This window comes from Xenopus tropicalis, chromosome 4 (assembly GCF_000004195.4).
Source record: "Xenopus tropicalis strain Nigerian chromosome 4, UCB_Xtro_10.0, whole genome shotgun sequence".
NCBI classification, from domain to species: domain Eukaryota; kingdom Metazoa; phylum Chordata; class Amphibia; order Anura; family Pipidae; genus Xenopus; species Xenopus tropicalis.
Window position 1 is genome coordinate 83,740,665 of NC_030680.2, and position 25,023 is coordinate 83,765,687.

Sequence of the window (25,023 nt, forward strand, 5' to 3'; positions counted from 1 at the left end):
GCACTTTCACTATGATCAATATACTCTATACACTATCACAATATACGCTATTATTTTACTAGAAGTATCTTGGCTTCTCCCAAGCAGTATGCTGCCACTTTAGTAGAAATAACAAATGCAATTTATACACTAAATGGTAATGTGTTGGGGGGTCTCCTAAACTGAAAAAGACTTAAGAGATTTTTGTGGATAACAAGTTGTGTAACCCTAGGCAATGTCATTCAGTGGCTACTAAAGCAAATAAAGTAGGCTTGGAAAAAAAAAAAAAGCCATTTACTTGAGGGATGAAACCATCATTTTGTCTTTTGGTAGGTCTCTGGTAAGGTCTCACCATGAGCATGCAGTGCAGTTTTGGGCTTTAGACTTTAAGACTCATATCAATGAGTTGGAGAGATGTGCAACTACACTGGTAAAACAAATGTAAGAATTAAAATATAGGGAAACCCTGTCATCATTGGGGTTGTTTCTATGACAAAAAGATGCTTGTGAGGGGACATTACTTCTTACAAATACATTAGAAAGCATTTTGGACAAAGCTGAAGATTTTTTTTTTTTTCATTACAGAAGTTCAAAGAGCAAGAGGCCACCACCCCTTGAGACTTCAGGAATCAATCTTTCAAAAGTGGTTCTTTTCAGTGACAATAGATTGTATTTAGATGATTTTAAGACTAATATTCAAGACTATTGTGACCTCAAGATCTACAGTTAGTTTAGGTATCAGTATATTTTTATGTGATTGTATTGATATAGCAACTCATAGGGGGAATTCACAAAAGTGGTGATATTCCGACACAATAAAAGAGGAGATAGATTTGTCGGATTTTCCACCTAATTCGCAAACCTCTAGCTCCACTTTTGTGAATTTGTCTTTTAAACAGTTTTCAGATTTTGTCATTTTCCCGACATTTTTTTATGAATTTGCCTTAAGCTGTTAGTAAATCTGTCATTGCCATCAAACCCAGTCCCACAGCGACAGGAGCCTTGGGATACGAATTTTACCAGCAGGATTTTGCATTTCATATGCTTTGGGGCATTTCCTGAGGGGTAATTTTAGTTTGCCATGGGAAACTATACATCATTTGGGGCTTTCTAATGTTTTCTATATTTCTGTGTAATTCCACTCCTGTAACAAGATTTAAGGGTCTAAATGCCTTCTTCTCTAGCCCCTAATCATTACTGGGCAGCAGCAATCTGGCCCCCACACCAACATGGCCGGTGAATAGAGCTCCAACAGGACTAGGGCCCACTGGGTTTTTATTCAGTGCCCTGTTGGGGTCAGTCCAACCCTGTACCCCAATATCCCAGTTTGGGTGCCAGTGTGTGTATGTGCCACCAAGATGGCTGCTGGGAACAGGTGGGGGCCAATGCTGTCAGGCAGCTCTGTAGTTCTGAACATGCTATGGGGGCACAGATAAGTTGGGGCAAATGTCAGTGAAGTGATTAAAGAGGGGGCACTGCTGCTAAAACTAAAAATTTGCCTGGGAGGCTTTACTTTTCCTTTTAATAAAAATGTTTACAATATATTCACACAAAATTTTTATTATTGCCTCATTGATTAAGATAAAACTGGCATAGCAATGCACAGAAACTTGTCCCCTAACAATAGTCTGTTAATCCCCATTAATATGTTAATGATCCCGCAATGGGCCCCCACCAGAGGTGTGATATGGAGACTGGGGGAAACAAAACAGAAGAGCTTAGAATTGATCTGACAGAGTTACACTGAGCTTTACTCCATTTTGAAAATGTCGGGAAAAAATGTCGTTAAAACGTCGTATAAATGTCATTTAAACGACAAATTCACAAAAGTGTCTGTAAACGGTCTTTCTTTCACCAAAAACAGAAAAGTGGCGGTTGAGTCGGAATTTAGGCGGATTTCTGTTTGTGAATCTGGAGAAAGTGTTTTCCACCACTTTTACTCCAAAAAAGGGCTACCTCCACTTTTGTGAATTCCCCCCATAATGTTCATTAACCAGAACAGTTCACTAGCAGCCTATCTACCTGGGTCTTGCTTCCTGCTGCAAAACCCTAGCCCCACCTAGAGCAGCATGTCCATTTCTAGGTTTTTCCTCAGCCTTGGTTCTCTAAGGGGTTGTTCGCACACCAAAACTCCCTTAGCCAGACCACCACAGCCTTCTTGCTTCCTTGGCAGTGAGCTCCCCTCCCCCAGGTGATGCCTCATGCCTCACAGTTCCTGTGCTGCTTACCTTAGGTTGATTACACACAGCCTTTGTTATTCTTCTCATATGTTGGCTCTCACAATTTTAGAGATATATACCTTCCCTTTAGTGTTTCCCCAGACCCTGTGCCACAATACTCTATGTAACCTACAGTTAATTTCAGAATCCCTGATGCCATGAGCAGTGCCAAATCCTAAGAAATGCACAAAAGAAATTTAGGTTGCACTTAATGATGATGTATGAACCTTCGGTTCCATTTACCTTTAGTAGCTTTCTTTAGTTTGTTTATTAGCAGTTTAAGAAACATAATACCAGCTTCTAACATTTTACTGTATTCTGAGTGTTACACGGTTGATTAGTCATACCTTCCTACGGAGCCACTGAAGAACACATGCAATCCATGCTAGTGCACAAATGCAATGACATGAAGCAGTAGTTATGCCCCTGGTAATTGCTGGAAACATTCTATGACATGTTATAGAATAATACAAAGAGACAGATAGTAAAAATATATTTAATAAGTTTGTGCAGGTATGCAGACAAAATCAGGAAGAACAGCGGCAAAATACCAACAGTGCAAAATGAAGGAAAAAAGCAAGTTATGAAACGTGACCAGTAATCATTTGTGAATCTTCGATCACTTTACAATCAGTTAAAGCTCAGTAATGGACAAGTATACATGTAAAAGTATGACATAGTTTAAGCGTTAAAATGAAAAATATGAAAGCTTACCAAGTTGAGGAAAATGTTGCCTACTATCTATTTACAGGAGTGCTATAGTGAGAAAAGATTTTCAGTTATCTAAAGCTATTGTATGTGTTTTTGTAAGAATACTTTTGGGAGTTGGATACCAGTGATTAATGTGAGGATAGATTACCAGGATGTGTAGTGCAATGAGTGCTTGCTGAGTTTCAAAACCACTACATACTAATGAGCTTTATATTTATAGCAAATCCCTATACATACAAAGACTAACAGATACAACGTTTAGGATCATGCTTTTGACACACTGGTTATTCCTGAGGTATCTTAACGATTGTGGATGGACGTGTGTGGCTATTGCAGAAACAGACAAAGCCTAACTCTGTAGCCACACTCAGCTATGGGAACTGTGGGCATGAAGTAAGATGGAAAGCATAGTTCATCAACGTCCATAAACCCCAATCTTTGCACTGAAATTGCAGATCTGGTTTTCATGCAAGACTTCTTTAATGTTCGTAAATTTCAGCAACGAAACACAAAATGTGGACGACAATAAATTAAATCAACCGTGACAATAGAAATCTACTTATTAGCAACTAAAGCATGACGTATGCTTCAATAGATACCAAAAGACTTGTTGCAGGCACCTTATTGAATAACATAGGATACTGCCTGGGTGCAGGAAAACCTTCCATTTTCCTAACTACCCAAATCCAGATCTACTATCATGCAGAACTCCTTTCTATCACCATCCCAAAACATATATTTATGTAATATTTAAAACTGATATTTTTTTTTTCAACAATGCAAGACAGGGAGTGAAATTTATAATTAATAACTGCAAATCTTTAGTCAATAAAGTATGCCTTACATTATTTATTTTCTTTACACAAAGATATATCTTAAAAAGAAAAAAAAAAAAATGATGGCAGCAAGCTCAGAAAAACAAAGGACACCAGTAAAAGAAACAAAAGGTGGTATGGTTAGCAAAAATGCAAATGAAATTATCTTATGCTATAAGACACTCTAATATATATATATATATATATATATATATATATATATATATATATATATATATATATATATAGTGAATAATCTATAACCATAGAAAAATGTTTGAGGATATTAAAGCCAAAATTTGTCATAAATTATCATTTTTGCAAGCTGATGCAATAAAATAAATTAATTTGCATGTTTCACAGATAAGATACTAAAATGCATAAGTAGGCGTTACCTAACCTGTACTATTGTCACCTAGACAGCACTGAATATCCCACGTGTAAGGATTCCTCCTTTCCCTTCATTCCAGAAGTGTGCACTGGCTGAAATTGTGGGTCTACCAATGCACCTGCCAGCGACTGGATTATAATAAAATCTACATACAATGCACTATATACAAATGTAAACAGGTGTAAACTCTGTGTTCCCATGCTACAGAAATCGGCATTTAAAAAAAAAATTAAAAAAAAAATTGCATATTTATTTAACAATTATGAAAAAGACAAACCCACCCTCCTACACTCCAAGTCTGCAATTTTTCAATTTAGAAACAAAAAGGAAAGGTGTAAAAAAGGTTTTACACTAAGTTAAACTTTTAATGTAGCAATCAGTATCAATTGATTTTTGTCTAATTCATCAAAAAGTATGTTTTTTAAAAAGACTCTTAAAATATCAGTCCTATAAATGCATATTTTGGGTCAGGTTAAACCATGCATACAGCTCCCCTGAAAAAAAAAACGTGTGGGGATAATGTGTGTTAAAAAATATTACACAATATTTTCATGTAAGTGCTTCAGCTGATCAGTGCTCCCCTAGCTGTGGCTCTCCTTCCATTGCCAAATTATAACTGCCAATACATCCACATAACCAAAGCTGGGGGCTGTGGTTGAGCAACAAAGGACAATTCACAGGTCAAAAGATCAAAGCACGAGGATATGGAAATGATTCAAAATGTGCACTTGAAAGATGAATACAAATATTCACTTTTTACCACACCATTCACAAACACTTGCAACTTTAGGGACCAAGAATGGGATGCGACACAATACAAATTAAGCATATAACTGATTTACCAGCAATTTGCTCATGCTAAAATTGCACAATGTGTGAGCAATAGAAAATTCTACAATGTGATGAAATTAAAACCTGCCAAGTGATTCTTCTTAATTTATAAATGAACTTAATCAGGAAGACAATGAAAGAAAAACAATGTAAACATTAAAAAGGAAAATGAGTCCAATGAAGCCTATTTTAGCAAGAACATACAACTTTCAGAATATTTTTTTTTTATAATAAAAGTTTATCAACTGTACAAGTTAAGAAAATTATACAAGCTTTGTTTAAGAAAGGGCAGTTCAATCAAAACATAGGTAATGTAAAAATCTTTCAAAGGCTACAAAGAAATCTGGAAAAATACAGAATGTATCTTTTTCAGCCCAGATAGGAATAGGAAAGACATCATTGATGTCAATAAATTACATACACAAACCTCATTTGGTTTATTCTTAACATCTACCTAAAAAATTATACCAACAACTTCCAGGGTTAATATTTTCCACTGCAATTGCACTAAGACATATTCTAAAACAAACATTTTTTGTTTAAAGGACTTTCTTCCTGTAAGAATGATAACTGCTTTCTGCTGAGCACTGGACATGCTCTGGGGGTCCTTATATTTCCCAAAAGGGCTTACAAATGTCACTATTCAACTACACAAAATATTTCACGCTTCTGTGGGGCTCAAATGTGCATGGGACAAATAGAAAAATAATACAAAAAATAACTTGTTAAATAATTTAATAACCCTGAAGTTCCAAGATCCCCAGAAACTCCCCCCCCCCCCCCAAAAAAAATTCCTTTCCCCTCAAAATTTGCAAAATGTTTAAACCTCTCCCCGTGAAAACACTTCCTGAGATAATTCAGATGATCCTGTACTTTCCTTCCCCGGGCTGTCCATACGTCGCCTTTTTATTGGCCTTTCGTTTTTATCATCTAGATTTGCGTCAGTTTTTCCACTAATATGACTAAATCTGGAATCACCAGTAATATTTTCACGATTATACCCATTGGTGTCAGTTTCATTAGGAGATGGGTCACTGCTACTCATAGTAGGTCCATTTAAATGCACACCTTGTTTGGCTTCATCTTTGTATGCAGTCATTGCACATGGGCCATTCACAGAAACACCTGAAATGGAAAAAAAATTCAAGTTCAACAACAATCATTCTACAGGGTTAAAATAAAATATTTCTGGAGATACAGAAATCATTTTAACCTGCCGCATTGCTTTATAATTAGTCAGTAAAAAGGCACATGTTTCCTCACTGGTGATGTGCAGGTTGAAAAATGTGCACGTTTAACCCACCCCCTTCTCTTACATCATGGGAGGGTGCAAGGCATGGCAAGCACGAGTATATAAACCAGTGCCACCCTGTCATTTGGGGGCTTGGTATGGTACAGAGATGTTGTGGGAGTGGCTGGAAGCTGGTGAATTTGGCCTGCCACCTGCCTCTGGGGAGAATTGGTCAGTCTAAAACCCACTTAACCTGCAGGTTTCAAGCCAACCTGCACACCCCTATTCTTTAAGGTAATTTTTTTTTCTTTGTGTGTGCAATCTGACATGATGGGGGCAGGGCAAAAGCTTACGTTTAGCTTATCATATTAGAAGTAGCCAACCAACCCTTTATGTAAGGGGCCATAAAAAACAGGAGTATCCAACTGGAGGCAATGGAGCCAGATATGGCCCTTCAGTAGATTTTACGATGCTCTAATTGCCTGATGGCTGCATATTTTGCTATGAATTACATTCATTTGCATATACTGTGGCCCACAAACAGAAGCATCTCACTGAACTGGCCAAGTGAAAGGCTGTTTTAAAAGACCGAGGGCTGATACAACTTCAAGTCTAAAGTTTATCCATACTGCTTGACTATCTGGACATGTATACATCCCATACTGGATTGTTAGGCCATCGTTTGAGTGTCAGTGACAATCACTGCACATACTGTTTGCTGCTGTTAAGATCATCAGAAATCACTGAGACATTAGCAGAAAGTGAGGTTACATCTTTCACAGAAGTGTATGATGTAGTGCAGATATGATTCAGAATGCACTGGTATTTATGTCTGCATATCATGTGAATCCAAATAAATTCCTAATCAGCAGTGTATCAAATTTTTTTTTTTTTTGGCTTCTCCAGAGGTCAATGGCTATGACCTAAACAATGGGCTACCAGGTTTAGCCTTTTGCCTTTATCAAGTGATATTATATATACACTATATTTAGTAAATGAGGACAAGTTAAAAAGAAAAAGTACCATTCTGAGTGTTGTTGCTTGCTGTACATTCCTCCTTTTCTGACTGACTAGTACTGCTGTTGGAGGTAGTTGGTGGGGGAGACGGCGCCCTGCTGGATGTAGCACTTTCACTTTCATCCAAAAGACGATCCATGTAATCTCTGTGGCATTCAACACATAAAAATTGATTTGTACAAAGCCGCTTCAGTATAGTGACACACACAAAAAATGGTTTAGAGATTTCAAAGTGCATATAAGGCGAGTTCTGTGCATAATGACATCATTAAAAGAGAGGATCACCAGTGATTAGACCGTGTTCATGCCAGGGTCATCAGTTTTGTTTCAAATTATAAAAAAAAAAGTTATAGATTTGTTATATTAAACAGTGCAGAAAAGGAATGGCCCTAATTTACATATCTTCAGAGCAACTGTAGAAGGTAGCTAAATTGGAGTGGGTCCATGTGTTAGCTGTGTTATGCATACAACTTACAGCTACCATACCATATATATGAAGAGCCACACAATGTATTATTATTATGGTCCAGACACTCGAAACAATAATGGTACACAGGCACAGAATATTCCATAAACGAACATAAGGTGAAAACACATTCAAGTCCACCGATTCTCTAGAGCAGTGCTGTCCAACTGGCGGCCCGCGGGCCGCATGTGGCCCCCCACCTGTCTGGCTGCTTTGATGGCTTACCTTTGAGTAAGCTTTAAAGGGTATCAGTACTGAGATTAACTGGCCCCCTGCATGGTTCTCACCTCAGATTCAGGCTGTAATCCCTCTGTATTGTTTAAATATGTAATCCCCTGTGTTTTTCACACCTTTTAATACCTGCATTGTTCACCCCCTGCAGTGTTCACACCTCAGGCTCAGGCTGTAATCACCCCCATTGTTCCCCTGTTCACACCTCAGACATAGGTACTGTAGGCAGAGTATGGCACATACAGCCAGCATAGGGCAGGTAGAGTGGTACACACAGGCAGAATAGGTCAGGGAGGGTATGGCACACACAGGAAGGGTAGGGCAGGCAGAGTATGGCACACAGGCAGCATAGGTCAGGGAGGGTATGGCAGGCAGAGTATGGCACACACAGTCAGGGTAGGGCAGGCAGAGTATGGCACACACAGGCAGGGTAGGGCAGGCAGAGTATGGCACACATAGGCAGGGTAGGGCAGGCAGAGTATGGCACACACAGGCAGGGTAGGGCAGGCAGAGTATGGCACACAGAGGCAGCATAGGGAAGGCAGAGTATGGCACACACAGGCAGGGTAGGACAGGCAGAGTATGGCACACACAGACAGCATAGGACAGGCAGAGTGCTGCCTGTGTGTGCCATACTCTGCTTGCCCTATGCTGCTTGTGGGAGGTGAACCTGGCAGGGGTTTGTTGTGGGAGTTTGTTAGCAGTTGGAAATAGCCATTAAATGGTCCCTAAGGTGTGTAATTATGTTCTGGGGGTTGCTCTGCTATCCACAGGGGAGGAGGAGGCATATGGAATTTAAGGGTATATCTTAATATGACATAATTCTTTCACATATGAATGATGGTTGATATGCCCACAGTAAGGACCAAGCATTTGGGATTTTGCTGTGCTACGACCATTGTGATAAAATAGGTGTGGTTTGAAGTGGGTGTGGTTTTGAAAAGGGGAGTGGTCAAAACTGGCTTCCATTAGCGGCCCTCCACCATGTATGCTAGAGAAATTCCGGCCCTCGGCACCGTAGAAGTTGGACAGCACTGCTCTAGAGTACCAAATGTACACACTTTTTAGATAATCAAAGGAGATTAGTGGACTCATAGGTATATTCACAAAAAATTAACTGGCTGCCCAAACAAACTGATATCATTAGACACAATAAGTGTAAAACAAATCCATCTTAGGCCAATGCCACAATGAGCGGATTCTCTGCCTGTGGATAAACGCAGGCCAAGAATCTGTCCCTACCCTCAAAAAAGCTTTTGGTTGTGCCTGCACCTGGAGCCAGTGTCAGCCCTGGTGCAGACACAAACTACAGAATTTGGCACAAAACCTAGCATAGGGCCACATTTATTTGCAGGCTGAGAATCCGCCCCATGTGGCACTGGCCTTCCAGAAGTGGGAAATCTGTGATTGTGCCTCCAAGCACTTTCTATTAAGTTTACCAACACAAGGTAAGTAGTGATACACCGGGTGCAAAGCTGTGATCCCCTCTGGCCAGGATCAATACTTGTAGAAAGAAAGTTCGAGCAGCACTCTGGAATTGTACAAAAGGTGATTTTATTAGTGCCTGACTTGTGGCATATATAAAGTCACCTTTTGTCTCACCATTCCGGAGTGCTTTCTAAGTTTAGTGACTAACAAAGAACCACACAGTTGCATTTGTGTAGAGTGATTCCCCCCTCCTTTCAATGCATGAAGAATACGATTTGAGGGGGATCTGTTGATAATCTGAGAATTCTATTGATGCACAACAATGAATTCTCTATATTTGGCACATTTGCTGAATTTGGTTGTTTAACAGATAAATATCGTCTGGTCTTTGCATCTCAATTCTTCTGCTTTCTATTTGTTGCCCTTTTCTCTCCCTTTCATACTTTGAATTCTCAACCCTTCTCCTTTCAGTCCTGCCCTTAGTCCCATTATCTTACAATGCTACCTTTCTTCCTCTTAACACAGATATTACACCACTCTTTACCAATTCTGCTTTCCCACCTGTTGGTACAATGTATTCTCATGTTCTAATTTTTCTCCCAGTTACTGTCCATAGCTATTTTTTATTTATTTCTCCTTCTCCTGTGCTAGCACTTCCTTTCCTTTAGATTTTTAACTCAGTATGATTTCATTACTTTCCTTTCTCACTAGGAACAAGCTTCATACTGGTCTGCTAGTGTATTATAAAGTTGGTAGCTTGGATTGCACAAACAAAGTGCATACTGAACAGAAAATGACTTAAGGAAACTTTTGTTGGCTTTTTATTTATCCCCATGGTAAACACACAATGCACCCCCATACTGAATGTTTCCACACCCCACACCATGTTGTGATTTAATTTACTGAAATTAATATGTTGGAAACAGACAGCTGTGTTATCCTTATGATGTGTGTAAGAGTAGCGTAAATACATATACTTACGTTACACCGGGATGTAAGTTGTACTTCTTTTTTCCAAATCGAGTTTGTTGGGCAAAGAAGTCATAACGTTCTGATTTTTTCCACATGTAGTAGAATGCCACGCATTCACCAACAGACCTTGTTCTTACCTATGGCGAGTTGGTAAAGAGAAGAAACAATGAACAGATACAAAAATTACATGAATGGTCGAAATTAATGTGAGATGTTTGATGGTATGCATAAAAGTATATCAGGGTGACTAAAAGTTTTTATGTATCAGTATACTTGGTATGAGGAATCAATGTATTTACTGCAACTATCTACCTTGTTAGCCTGAATCAAGTGGAAATCTTTCCCATATGCTTTAAGACCTTGCTCAAAATTTCTACATTCTTCTTCAGTCCAAATGGAAAGTTCTTCTGAAGGAGAAAAAACATAATGCATTATTCACATCATAACAAATGCAACCAAATAGTGTTTTCTTCCTGTTTTTATATATTACATAAGGCTCTGCATAACAGCAAACTTTGCAATGCAACCCTAAGTGCTATTTTTATAGCTAAAAATAGAATTAGCTTCAAATTTACTACTTATAGAAAAGTCCTCAGATCAGAGGGCTTCTCATAGACATGCCACAGCAAATGCTCTTTTTGGGCTACTAATGGGTATGCAACAATTTTATTTTCAGTTATGAAAGTGCTCATACTACTTTTTTAGTTTGAAGGAGGATTCCAAACAGCTTTAACCCACACCAATCATACTATTGTAAGACAAAAAAATTGGATGCTGTGGTTCTGGGTCAATCCTATACAAAGCAAACCAGAGCTGTGAAATTACATTTTGGGAATCTGGGGCGAGCTCAATTTTTACCTTTCCCTAACTATTGTAAGCTCTTTTGGGCAGGGCTCTCTTCACCTCTTTTATCGGTTATTGATTGCTTTATATGTTACTCTGTATGTCCAATGTATGAAACCCACTTATTGTACAGCGCTGCGAAATGTTGGCACTTTATAAATAAATGTTAATAATAATAGTAACTATACTGATCCCATATTTTTATTCCCTTTAAATTAGTTCCATTCAAAAATATCACAGCTCCTACTGACCTGTATAAATATAGTATTCTTTGCAGTTATCTATACCCTTATAGTCTTATATACAAGTCTAATCTGAAATCTTTACTTTAAAATGCAACAAGCAGTTTAACAAATTCAGTCATAAATGTAATTAAAAAATTAAACTGTACATTTACCAATGGATAGTGACCCTGCTAAACTCGTCCAAAAACAGTCCCAACCATCCACTGTGGGCATTCTATTAAAGAGATCTATGTGGATTGCAAAAATAATTGATAATGTATATAGCTTAAAGGGCAGTCTGGAAAAATTAACTACTCTCACCTCTGGCTGCTTTGACATTGAATCTTAATCTTCTCAATGCCTCTTCTGTGTCAAAATTGCATTTTACTAGTTCATAAAGGGCCTGTAAGAAATAGTATCGCAAATTAAAGATCTAAAAGAAACATGTAAATTCAATTATAAAGAGTTTTGCAAGAAAGATATATTTATTAACAAATACCACAGTGACACAGCACATGGACACGACAGGTGTACACACATACATATTTCCTTCACTTTTTTACTTTATTAAGTTTTTTTTTTTTACATCAAAAATGTTTTATTGCCCTAAGTGACTACCATAATCAAAAATTCATTTCAGTTTGTTTTACATTTCTAGCAAAATTATACCTATTATATAGATTATTATAGATTTTCAATTCTGCATTGCTAATAATTGCTTGTTTGTGCCCATAAAGTTTTCACTGTACTAAACATTTACAACACTGCAGCTCTGAGTCCTCAGTGATAAGAAACACTATTCTGTATACATGATCTTGATCTTCTATGTCAGACTTCCTTCTCTCAAAAAAATCCTTTAGGGCACAGCAGAGCCTGCTCAGTTTGCTCCTCTCCCCCACCCCCTCTGCTGTAATCTGAGCTGAGAGCACTCTTTACCACTTATATCAGTTATTAACAACTTTATATGTAAATCTGTATGTTCAAAGCAAATACCCATTTATTGTGCAGTGCTGTGGCATATGTTGGCACTTTATAAATATGTATTAATAAGTGTTCATAGTTGCACTTTATTACATTCATATGATAAGCTACATGCTGTATTCTTTGTGCTTGATATGCTTCTAAAGAAAGTTGCATTTGAAACTCACAAAAATGCACTTATTCACGTTTACAAAAATACATATCAACACAAATATATGTGCTTTTCTACAAGCAGCATGTTTTTAAACACATGAAAAAAGGAGATTGTGTGTCACTCACCATTAAATCTTTCTCTCCAATTTTCTTGAGGGACACAAACACTGGGTATAGCTTGTACCGCTATGAGGCAGGACACTAGAGTAGAAGAGCTCCTTCCCTCTAACTATACCCTATGGCTCAGCCTTACTCTATACCCTATGGCTCATCCGTTTGGAATAGCAAGGACAGGAGGATAACAGAATTAACTTCAACTTGATACAATAACCATGACTGAAGATAATATGAAAGCCCTTACAAGGATGGTCATGTGCCCCCCCCCCCCAAGAGAATTTAGAGAGGAAAAGATTTAACAGTAAGTAACACAAACTCCCCTTCTCTAATTCATCACCTGGGGGACACAGGAACTCAGGGGACATACCAAAGCTATCACCTGGCCTGAAAGAGTGGGCAGGAAGCATAATCAAAAGGTAGACCACCGCCGCCTGCAGAACCTTTCACCCAAAATGTGCGTCAGATGCTGCATACATGTCAAAACTGTAAAATTTTGCAAAGAAATGAATTAGGAACCAACTGGCCTCTTTGCTAAGTTTTTGGCTGAGGCATGGTTCCTGAAAGCCCAAGAGGCACTGCCTGGAAGTGGTGTTGGCTTGCCTCTAACCACATAGCCTGCAGATGGTCTCCTTCAGCAATCCAGCAATGGCGGTTTTTGAAGCTTGTAGGCCTTGTAAAGATCCCAATAGAATGACAAAAATGGTCTCAGACTTGCGGATCTCTTTGGTTCTGCTGACATAATATTTAAGAGCACAGACTGCATCCAGGGAATGTAGAGTGACCTCCTTCCTGTTGACAGGTTTGGCATCATAAGTCACAGCAGGTGAGAAGGGTTTTCTCTTCAATATTAGGGATTCAACAGCCATGCCATAAAATTCAGAAACCTGATGTTGGGGTGGCGTGCCAGTCCGAGTTTGTAAGTCTAGATGCAAAGGTAGTGTCTACTGGTTGTTCTGTGACATGGACAGAATGTTGGAGTACCAAGTGGGGCAATTTGAACTTTCTGAGTACCCGTGGTAGCATAGGAAGTGGAGGGAACACAAAAGCTAGACAAAATGCCCAAAGGATATTCAGGCAGCATTCACTGCTGCTTCCGGCATCTGGTGCAATGCCAGAAGCGCAGTTTGCCCCTGCCATGGAGGAAGAAGTGACACAATGAGAAACCGGATGTCGCATACCTGAGCTTCCAACTTCCGGTTTGGGCGCTAATCTCCTAAACTGCAGTAAACTTGAAATAACTGCGGATGTTAGAAGAAGGAATAGCGAATACATGTATGATTACAGACGGGGAAGCCCAACAATAACAAAGGGGGAAGGTCCATACAGCCTGATCCTGTAAAGGCTGCTAGGGATATCCCATGGTATCCAGGATAATCTGGAGTTAGCAGCCCTAACCTCTGGAAGACATTAAAAAAAACTGATGGAATAAGGCTGATCCGAAGGGTATAGCTAGAGGGGAGGAACTCTTCTACTCTAGTGTCCTGCCTCCTAGTGGTACAAGCTATACCCAGCGTTCCTCTGTCCCCCAAGGAGATGAGAGAAATGCCCGTGTGTATGAGCCCTTTAAGAGTTACCACTCTAACAGAAAAATGCTTTAGGTAGCTGTTTAAATAATGATCTTTACACACTACCTGCTCATTATCCTTTATGTGAGATCCTTCAGGAATAGCTTCTAGCCCTTTTTCTTCACCAGTCCTTCTGGATGCTTCATTTAAAAAGTCTATTACTCTATCTTCTATAACATATTCTGGATTCCAGAGTAGCTGGTCATCATTTTCATATACTAAGTAATAAAAATATGTAATGACAGATAAATGGTTCAAAACAGATTTAAAATTTAACTGTATCTCGAAAGGTTAACAAAACTTTAAAGGAACAGTAACTCCAAAAAATGAAAGTGTATAAAAGTAATTAGAATATAATGTACTGCTGCCCTGCACTGGTACAACTGGTGTGTTTTCTACCGAAACTTATATAAACAAAGTTGCTCTGTAGCCACGGGGGCAGCCATTCAAAGGAAAAAAAGGCACAGGCACATAGCAGATAACAGATAAAACACTATTGTATTCTAGAGAGGTTATCTGCTCTGTAACCTGTGCCTTTTCTCCATTTTTCCAGTTTGAATGGCTGCCCCCATGGCTACACAGCAGCTTATTTATATAAACTATAGTAGCGTTACTGTAGCAAACACACAACTTTTACTAGTGCAGGGCAACAGTACATATATTTTAATTAATTTAAAAAACTTTTATTTTTGGTGTTACTGTTCCTTTTAGCACTAATTTAAATGGAAAGCATACACCCCTTTTCAACATTAGCAGAATGGGGATTGTGCTGAACATATTTTTGCTTATTGTTTTTATTAAAGAATATCTATGGTCTATGTTACTTCTAGCACTAAACAAGAATATGAAGCTAGTTTCACTGTAGTACTTCCTGTCACTTCTGGTCCCTAGGAACTTTAAAGGAACTGATAAAACTAATTACCGGCCCACTGACAGCGCCTGATAATGAGCAGTGGCCTAGAGAAGGAAGTGGTTTGTTTGTTAAAAGGTAGATAGGGAGCTCTGAACAAATGTATTTGTTTATAAAGGAAGGAAGGGGGTACGGCCATAGCCCAAAATTAAAATAGGCAGAATGTAATTTCAGCACAAGTCTTATTTATAGTGCTCCTTTTTAGGAAAGATGTTTATAGGTGTATTTTGTCCCTTTAAAAGAGAAGAATTAAACTGCTTAGCTTTGTAAACTGAGTCACTGCGGAGTGTCAAAAAAATACATATTCACCTTTTTCTGTTTCTCTGTAACTGCAAATACCAACTGGAATTTCAGCCTGGAACATGGATCCCACCATAATTTCCTGTGGAAAAGTTAATATGATAGATATACTGTACATTAGCATATTAAAAAACAGCAAAATGCTAAAGATCCACTGCTGTTTTCTGACTACCACCAATTTTTAAAATATTCATTTTGCAGGCATTCAGAATTTTACGTAAGAAAATGAAATTAACAATTTACATAGATTGGTGCAATATTAAAGGAGACATATAGGATAAGACAACGAAAAAAAACACTGCTCTTGAATAATATATGGTGCTGGTTATACTTTGGGCTAAAAATAATATGTGTAAAAATGGCTACTTTACTGGAGCTCCCTATAGATCCTCTGTCCATGTTTCAAGTGAGAGGTGGACGTGTCCTAATAGTCCCTGCAAAAAGCAGAATAGGGGGGCAATAGCCAACTACAGCTCAATCAGATCATACTGCAGGCCTAACAAGCCTGTATCAAACAGGCTCATGTGGTCGTCTTCAGCCAGGAAGGTTAAATTTGTAATTTCAACCAGATATCATTGATGCCGGCCATCAGAAATGCATAGTAAATCAGCAGCTTATATTGGCCTGTGTATGGCCTTGCTTTAGGAATAAGTAAAATTGCCCAATTCATAAAGTGATTTGTACAAGAAAGCTTTGTTTAAACCTAGCATTTTACTCAATCCCTCAACATTTCCTGATTTAGCCAAACCACTAATTTGTATGTATTATTAAAGCAGCTGTTATCAACATAAGTGCTATTCCCCCATGGTAACTCAAGGCAGTGAGAGGGTGATGTAGCAAACGATTCTAGTACAATTATAGCCAGGAATATGTTTTTTGTTTTTCCAGTTTTAAAACTTTTATTGAAGATTTCACAATATATACAAAGGTACAGTATATTAAAGGGGTTGTGTTACAGCATGGTTTCGTAAATATACTGATATTTGGTAGCCAGGAATATGTTTTAAGGATGTTTATAGATATTTTTCATGTTTATTATAAGTTAAGGGGGGCCTGAAAAAAAAAATGACCACCACTGCTTTAAAATACTGAGCTACTAAGGGCAATACATTATCTTATTTTTTCACCAATTATGTTCAAACAAACATACTGGGGCTCATAGTTCAAGTGACCAAGCCACCCACATATTAAACATTAATTCTATAAGAGATGGAATATGTACATGCCAGCAGTGGATTTGAGCATTTGTTAAAACAAGACTAATACAATAGAAAAAAAGTTTCAACCATATACCTTTTTCCAGTCCTCTGAAGGTACATAATCCTCATCATCCTCAGACTCCTCTTCTATTTCATTATCTTGAAAAACAAATTGTGATTTTAACTAGGATTTTAATATATCAAGGTGATAAGAAAACTACGAGCAGAAGGTGGAGTTAATTACAGATTAAGGATGAGTCAATAAGGGACATACTTGCATCAAAATACTTGCATCGACGTGGACGGATTACTTCTCGTACATCCCTACATGTACCAGATGGAGTAGGTTCATCATTTGAAGACTGTGTTTCATCTTCCTGACCTGATGAGTCCTTAATAGCTTCATCCTGAAAGACAGCAATTACACACATTACATCTGAAAAAGCAGGAAAGCTTTGCTCTCGTTTGCTCGTTAGCTCAAGCAAACTAGTAATAACACCGGAAGGGTACATTATCTTTCCAAATTCAGTCCATCATCCTCCAAGGAAAATACTATTCACGCAGAACTACAAATATATGCTGACACAAGCTCTACTGAATATAAATGTTTTTCATGTCAAGTCTCTATCACATTCACACTAAAACTTCACACAGCTGACCAAGAGCAACATAACTGAGCAGAAAAGTTATCAAGAGACTAAAGACTGAATCGGCTAAATGGAACAGCAGGGCGAGTACTGTTTAAAATTAATTATCTGTGCAGTGCAAACTCTGCTAAAATCTTTTTGAGGTGATTAATTCCCTTTAAAGCCTACATCAATCATCCCAGAAGGAAATATTTTTACCGTTGATGAACAAAACAAAGGCAACATATGAACAGTATTGGCTGCAATTGTAGCAAATCCACTGGTAAAAAAATAATGAGGTGTTGTAGGTTCCTGGAAGACATTGTCACAACAGCTAAAGCAGGCCTTGACATGGCAAGGATACAGCACTCAAAGGACAAGCTACTTAAACAGTTTAGTGTTTGTTATGCCCTCTAGTAGATTTTAATTTACCAGCCAAGATTTATAATATTTCTCTCAAATTTGCATGTTTTGATTTGAGCCAAAATCTTATAGTTGGCTGCGTACATTTTTTCTCTTTGTGTCTTTAAGCCAATCCATAACTTTCATTTTTGCTTTGTTATCCATAGGTTTCAAAAAAGGTCTTACTGATAAAAGGGCCCAAAAGATAACCATTTTTCCCTAACATGTATAATGACTGCAAGAGAACAACCACCTATGCTAAGCTTATAGCAGCTGCATTGTTATTTGTCTGTATTAAAGGAGAAGGTATAATTCTGCCTCATTGCTGGGTACCAGTGCTCTGTTAAAATGCTGCATTTCAAAACAGTAAAAATTAATATTCTCTGTCCCTTCAACTGAAAGTAGGATTCTAAATCTAATATTAACACACACATAAAAGAATCTGCACCTTAATTTCTCCACTGCAGCCACTGTTACCATCATTATCCACATCCTCCTCCTCCTCTTCCTCCTCCTCCTCTTCTTCTTCTTCTTCTTCTCCAGGTAGTGGAACAGTACTACCATAACCATATAGTCGCAATAACTCATCAATTGGCATTTCACTTTCCTGTAATATATACATCTAGCTTAAAGCAGGTTAGGTAAACAAGAAAATGTAATAATATGTTTTATTTACCACATAATATGTTAATACAACACATGATCACATGAAATATAAATACAAGCTAAAAAGCAGATCAACAATCTAGAGTTATATGACCTTAAATGGTATAAGACACAATGTATCAAAACAAGATAACCACTTGTCAGTCTAACTTCAAGACTTCCCATATTTTTATTTATGAAGATCTCATTTCACTTAATTTACATTTCAGACACTCAGCCTAAAGTGCCCAGACTTTGTCACCATGTGATCTACTCTTGCAACCTGGCCTCTGTCATGAGATCTACGTAAACAAAAATAGTGCAACATCTATCATTTGGTGCAAGCCAAAAGAAAAAAATATCACTCTTGATGTTATATACCCAAATACACATAGCAACTTATTAATGCAGTGCCAAATTCAAGTTTAATGTGAAAAGGATTGTAGTATTTCTTACTTCCCTTCTTCACAGTCCACTTTGTAGTTTGCACACAAAAACATATATAAAGTGGGAACAAATGTATAGTGGCCAGGCGGGGACAAACTTCTATGCTGGGATGAAACAACATGGACAGATGGAAAAAGCTGCTGCACTCAAAAGCTCTACTATGTTGGGGGAATAAAAGAAGTGGTGGAATGGCATCCCACTGCATCGCCGTTGCGGCCTACCAGAAACTTTTAAGTGATCTACTAATAGAGAGAGATCTACCGCTTGTGCACCCCTGGCCTAGAGTAACCTTGTAAACTGAAATCTACCCTTTGCAAAATTACAATATTTTAAATGTATTTTAAAAAACAGAAAACAATCAAAAATAAAATGACATGCATCTGTTTTATGGGAAAGGTGTAACTGACATTTGAACAGTAACAAAAAAGTACTTGTTAATGGAACTCTTCACATTTGTTTAAAAATGGACTTTACAAGCACAATTTCTTGATGGGTACGCACTCCAGACACGGGTGAAGGTGGTTTAAGAAATAGCTTTATTCACATTTGTCCTGATGCGTTTCCTGTTTTTCAACACATAGTCATAGGTAGAATGGACTTTATCCATGTGGAATTCACATAACGTTAGGAAAAAATATTCCCAATAACACTAAACTACAAAATTTACAAACTCAAACTGCAATAGAAATTGTTTTTGTAATTTTACTGATTTCACTACCACTTACTCGTTCGAGGTGTTCTATTTCTGAACTGAAGTTGACTTCTCCCTCCAACATCTCCTCTTCTTCCAAAGTTCGTTCATCATCAAATTCATGAACAAGCATGTCAGCTGATGGCTCAAACTCGTGGTCATCTGAAGCAGCCGAACCACCTAGATTAAAGGACCTCATTAATATGGATGCCATTAATATCACAGGCAATAACTGTAATTATAAAAACCTTATTTATTAACTAGCATGGTGTCACCAAACTTTTTTACCCATGAACCACATTCAAATTGGAGATGGCAATATTGAAAAATTATTTTTCAAAGCAAGAAATTGGGTGTGAATTTACAAATAAAAAACAGAAACAAGATCTTGGTCTAGTGTTGGCCAAACTGGACTTGGCCCCCAGGCCAGCAATAAGATCATGATGCTGGCCCATGCAAAAACCTCGGGAGAATATTACATTCTCACCTATTGCTTAACCAACAAGAATTGTCTTTTCTCATGCAAATCCAACAAGTATTTAGCAGATTACCCTTAAAGTTTATACATAAATAATATTGTAACTAACACATGCCAGATGATGTATGTATTATAAAGCCCTATATGCTCAGGGAAAATGTATGGTTTGCTATAATTTATGCAAATAAAGGATTACAGGAGTTACCTGGGCTTGCGGTCCCAAGCGAAGGCTGCAAGAAAAATAAATACAATTAAAAATACATTTATTATTCCAACAGAAAACTGAATAGCACCAATTAAAAGTGTACACAAATGAAAGAGGGAGTACAGAGGCAGAGATAATTGCAGACAATAGTAATTTGTGAGCTTATCTACTTAATATTAGCACGCTTTGGCCCCACACACGGATGACGTACTTTTTACAGTGGCTTGCAAAAGTATTCGGCCCCCTTGAACTTTTCCACATTTTGTCACATTACAGCCACAAACATGAATCAATTTTATTGGAATTCCACGTCAAAGACCAATACAGCTCCAGCTCAGTCAGATTAGATGGACAGCGTTTGTGAACATCAGTTTTTAGATCTTGCCACAGATTGAATTTAGATCTGGACTTTGACTGGGCCATTCTAACACATGGATGTTTTGTTTTAAACCAGTGCTGTCCAACTTCTGTGGTACCGAGGGCCAGAATTCTTCCGACCTACGTGGTGGAGGGCCGATAATGGAAGCCAGTTTTGACCACTCACCTTTTTGAAACCGCACCCGTGTTATCACATGACCATACCCATATTAATGGTTGTAGTACAGCAAAAACCTGCCATACTCTGCCTGCCCTACCCTGCCTGTGTGTACCATACTCTGCCTTCCCTACCCTGCCTGTCTGTCTGTGCCATACTCTGCCTTCCCTACCCTGCCTGCGTGTGCCATTCTTGGCTGGTTTGTGCCATACTCTGCCTGCCCTTCCCTGCCTGTGTGTGCGCCATACTCTACCTGCCCTATGCTGCCTGTGTGTGCCATACTCTGCCTGCCCTATGCTGCCTGTGTGTGCCATACTCTGCCTGCCCTATGCTGCCTGTGTGTGCCATACTCTGCCTGCCCTATGCTGCCTGTGTGTGTCATACTCTGCTTGCCCTATGCTGCCTGTGTGTATGGGAGATCCCAAACTGTCGACATTTATTTAATCATAGTTGTAAATAAGAGATTTGGTGCAATCACTTCACTCCCAGTGGGGAGAAACTTAACAGCCTTGATTTCTCAGCAGCAATCAAAATAGTGGTGTTCAGTCCCTAGTTTGCTACATTGTTTATGTATTGTAACATACTTACCTGATTTGTTACTATTGAATATGAAACAGTATCAAGTCTAACAAACACAGTTGATTTGTTTTTAAACTTTCCCAGCATCCCTTGTATGTTATTTTAACTTGTCTATTTTTAAAGTAAGTGAAATAAAATTAATTTTAAATATTTCTTAGTTGGTGCCTTGATTAGGTGTGTGCTTATCGTCTTCAATAAAAAAATCACCTGACCATATTCTCACCAACCAATTAAAAGGCCTTAGAATAGCAATTGCGGTATGACTGACATGTTTTTTTCCCTCACAAGAAGAAAAATACAGTAAAAAGGGACTTGAAGGAAAACAGTGACAAAATTTAACAAAGCAAAAAAAAACATTCACAGTGAGATTGGCGGTCAAAATCAAAGTCCCACTAGACTGCAGTACAATGTCACAGACACAAGTATCAATGCATAAGTAAAAATGGAATGACAATCACCAAAATTAAATAATTATGAAGTGCAAATAGCATTCACACTGGCCAGAAGGGCACCATGTATGTTTATACATGTCAAATTATGTTGTGTGGGTATCATGTGAGTGGGCAAAACACCACAATCCCCTAAAAGCATATGCATGACTGTAAGGGGCATATTTATTAACATTGGGGACAAATATCACTGGTGAGGTCGCCTATTTCAAACTAATCAGATTTTTGTTTTCTAACTTGTAGGTGACCATTCAAATCTAACTGCAAGTGGCAAAGGCAAGAGAGTCAAAGAGCAGCAAATAAAATCATGGGTGTAAGTTTCACTGAAATAAACTCTGTTCTTATTGACAGCCAAACTTAGATATGAAAATTAAATTGCATTCTGGCTGCTGTGACATCACAGCAATTAAATGGCTCTTTTGAACTCTGTTCAGACAAGCCTGCTTTCCTGCTTTCTTACAGAGCAAGCAGGTAAATCACAAATTTCTGATCCACTGGTTGCTAAAAACACAGTTCACAAATGTCCACATGTACCATTGCCCTTAAGAAACCCAAATGCAACAGAAACAAAGATTTTCTTTAAACCTTAACTTCTGAACCCAAAATTTCTCAAACATGGGCAGTACACTAGAACACGGTAATGTTCATGAAGAATACATTTACTAAAACTAGTAACACAAAAAAACACCCTAAAAGAAATTACACATAATATCTACATGATATGCACAAAACTTTATGATTTTTTTTTATGACTGAGAAATGCCTGAACGGTTGAGGAGCCTGTGGAAACAACCTGTTACTGCTGGTAATTATAACCAAAAAAAACACAAATTATATTAGTATTCTTTAATTCCAGACAAAAAAAAAAGTGTGAGTACTTTATGGCCTACATGCACCTTTGCGAAGCTGGGAATATATGGGAAGAGCTGCTTGTTTGGTAAACCAACAACTGGATCATTATGGAGGCCTTTAAAGACCTATGGGGGGTGGTTTATCCAGGCTACTGGGAGTGTATAGAAACATACAGCTACTAACAGTACATTGCCTTTGAGCGCCACCATCTTCACAGACTTGCCATGGATCACACAGTATAGGAACGCAGAAATCACTGCAAGCACAGTATAGTAAAATTGGAAATATTAATGTACTGCCCATGCAAACAGTCCTAGCCAGCCATGGGACATCAGTGAAGTGGTGCAGTGCTCAGAGGAAAAGAACCCTGGGCAAGTATGTGTGATTGAATACCATAGCACAAAATACAGCAGAAGAGTTACAATTTATTTGAGGGACAGGTGGACACTGAGGTACTGCTGTGGTTCATAGGTGTCTTGTAGCTGCATACCATAGTGATGTTTCCCCACATTGCGCAATTCACTTTTCTTGGCCCTAGCGTTAACAGCCTGTAATTTGATATTATTTATGATTCTTATCCCGTGTAACGTATTTTAGACTAGACTTTATGTACAATGACAGGTGGCGATAAAACATCAAAATTAATCTGCAATTGCCAACCACTATCAGTCAAATAAATATGATTTTTCCTTGATTTGACTGTTTTACCCCAAGAAATATCAATATTTAGAAAGGGCAGGGTTATTTTGAACATTTTGTCATCTGTGACGTAGCATGGGTAAAAAAGAAAAAACCTCTGTCATTGCCCTACGGGTTGATTTAAACTTAAATCACATGTTGTTAAATCAAAATTAATTGACCAAAGCACACCACCAAATGCACAAGCTTTATACATGTATGGGATCCCTTATCCAGAAAGCTCAGAATTACGGAAAGCCTGTCTCCATTTTAATTAAATAATTCAGAATTTTAAAATTGATTTCCTTTTTCTCTGTAATAATAAAAAAAAAGTACCTTGTACTTGATCCCAACTAAGATATAATTAATCCTTATTGGAGCCAAAACAATCCTATTGGTTTTAATTAATGTTTTATTGATTTTTTTAGTAGACTTAAAGGTATGGAGATCCAAATTATGGAAAGACCCCTTATCTGGAATACCCTTGGTCCCGAGCAATCTGTACAACGGGTCCTATACCTGTTGTGGACTGCTGATTTGTTTTAATTGTGCTGGTACGAGTCAGGAAGTACAATGTGACTTTAGTTTCATTTTCAGGTTTTGACCTTTTCAGTGTAAGTAGTATCAAAAGACATACAAACTTTCCTAATTAAAACAATAGACAAATATTTTACTCATGTTGGAAAAGGTTGTATCTTGCACATTTAACTGTTCATAGAGACTTCAGAAAAAATCCTTTATGGGAATGGAACACAGTACATGTTATAACATGCTGCTGAATTCAATAAGGAAATAAACATTTCAACAAGCAACAACGTAGCAAAAGCATTATCTAAACTAAACTTTTTCCAGATCCACATCACGCAACTCTCTGTAACATATATATTTCTAAATATAAATAACATATCTTTACAAATATATATGTTAATGTAATTCCAGTTGAAAGCTGCATTTGTTTATCCCTTTTTGCTCTCTAGTTCTACAATGTCTCCTCAGTACTACATTGATACAAGTCAGAACCAGCAGTGCAGAGAAAAAGAAATCTGACTGATGTTGCTTTTAATATCCATTAGCAAAATGATTAACAGTTAACTTGAAAGCATTGACAATCTTGAATAAATGTGTATTGCAAATTGCAAAGATTTAGATTGTCTTTAATTAGGCAAAACAAAATTGGTGTTTGACTGACTTCCCCATTAAGAAGAGCATCAACGTTTACTGTAGGATACTGGGAACTGTAGTTTAAAAGCAAATGCGAACAATACGCCACAAGCTTGTTCTAAATGAAAGTTTGTGAGAAATTTAGAAAAAACCCTAAAGAGCGGAATCTTAGTGAAAATCAAATATGAAAGGCCGGCGTATAGAAAGAGCGCAATGAGTGGCCCTTCCGCAGTGACTAGCGCATATTCCCGCCTAAAGAGCAAGGGACGAAAGCGAAGTCTCAGGCTAGGCCGTACAAGCGGCCCCACTGCCTCCCCATCAGGGTGCAAGCTGCGCTCTATCAGTCAGTCCCAAGCGGCACCGCGCGTCGGGAAACACTCTGAGAAGTTTTCGTAAGGCGAGATTGGGCGGGAGAGCTAGAATGCAACAAGTTAGTGAAGGCTGCAAAAGGTTCGGCCTAGGGGGCTGCAATAGAGCCTATTACACGTGAGGTGTGGAGGGAATTCTCACCATCGTGAGATGAATGTATTTGTGACAGCAAAGAGGACTACTGGGGATGTTTATATGAGTTTCCTTCTTACCTCCGCCATGTTTGCCGTACTGACGGGTCACATCGCGGGTCAGCTCGAAACCCCGGATGAAACTTAGGATCCGCAGCAAAGGCGGAAGTGGATGCCTGCTCTCGTCTGACC

At 38.2% G+C, this 25,023-nt stretch overlaps 1 protein-coding gene across 2 annotated transcripts; it reads right to left on the reverse strand.

Annotated features, from left to right (window-relative positions):
* Nucleotides 1-2,676: 2,676 nt before the first annotated feature.
* mier1 (mesoderm induction early response 1, transcriptional regulator) lies at nucleotides 2,677-25,019 on the reverse strand. 2 transcript variants are annotated; one of them, XM_004913926.4, is made up of 13 exons: nucleotides 24,913-25,019; nucleotides 20,078-20,102; nucleotides 19,429-19,574; nucleotides 18,060-18,218; nucleotides 16,858-16,990; nucleotides 16,678-16,742; nucleotides 15,394-15,466; nucleotides 14,241-14,392; nucleotides 11,680-11,761; nucleotides 10,604-10,695; nucleotides 10,301-10,428; nucleotides 7,201-7,340; nucleotides 2,677-6,071 (listed from the first exon to the last, which is right to left on the reverse strand). In XM_004913926.4, the coding sequence occupies exons 1-13, from the start codon at nucleotides 24,919-24,921 to the stop codon at nucleotides 5,767-5,769; spliced, it is 1,509 nt and encodes a 502-aa protein (XP_004913983.1). In that variant the 5' UTR covers nucleotides 24,922-25,019; the 3' UTR covers nucleotides 2,677-5,766. The 2 variants fall into 2 exon arrangements, with proteins under 2 accessions (XP_004913983.1, XP_002939019.1); XM_002938973.5 differs by having other exon boundaries at nucleotides 10,604-10,698.
* Nucleotides 25,020-25,023: the final 4 nt, after the last annotated feature.

Bases quoted from the DNA above. Each gene is read 5' to 3' on its own strand.
- mier1 (XM_002938973.5), bottom strand. The intron at 14,393-15,393 runs GTGAATATGTAT...TTTATTACTTAG, and splicing joins TTACAGAGAAACAGAAAAAG to TATATGAAAATGATGACCAG. The intron at 6,072-7,200 runs GTACTTTTTCTT...TTTCCATTTCAG, and splicing joins AAGCAACAACACTCAGAATG to GTGTTTCTGTGAATGGCCCA.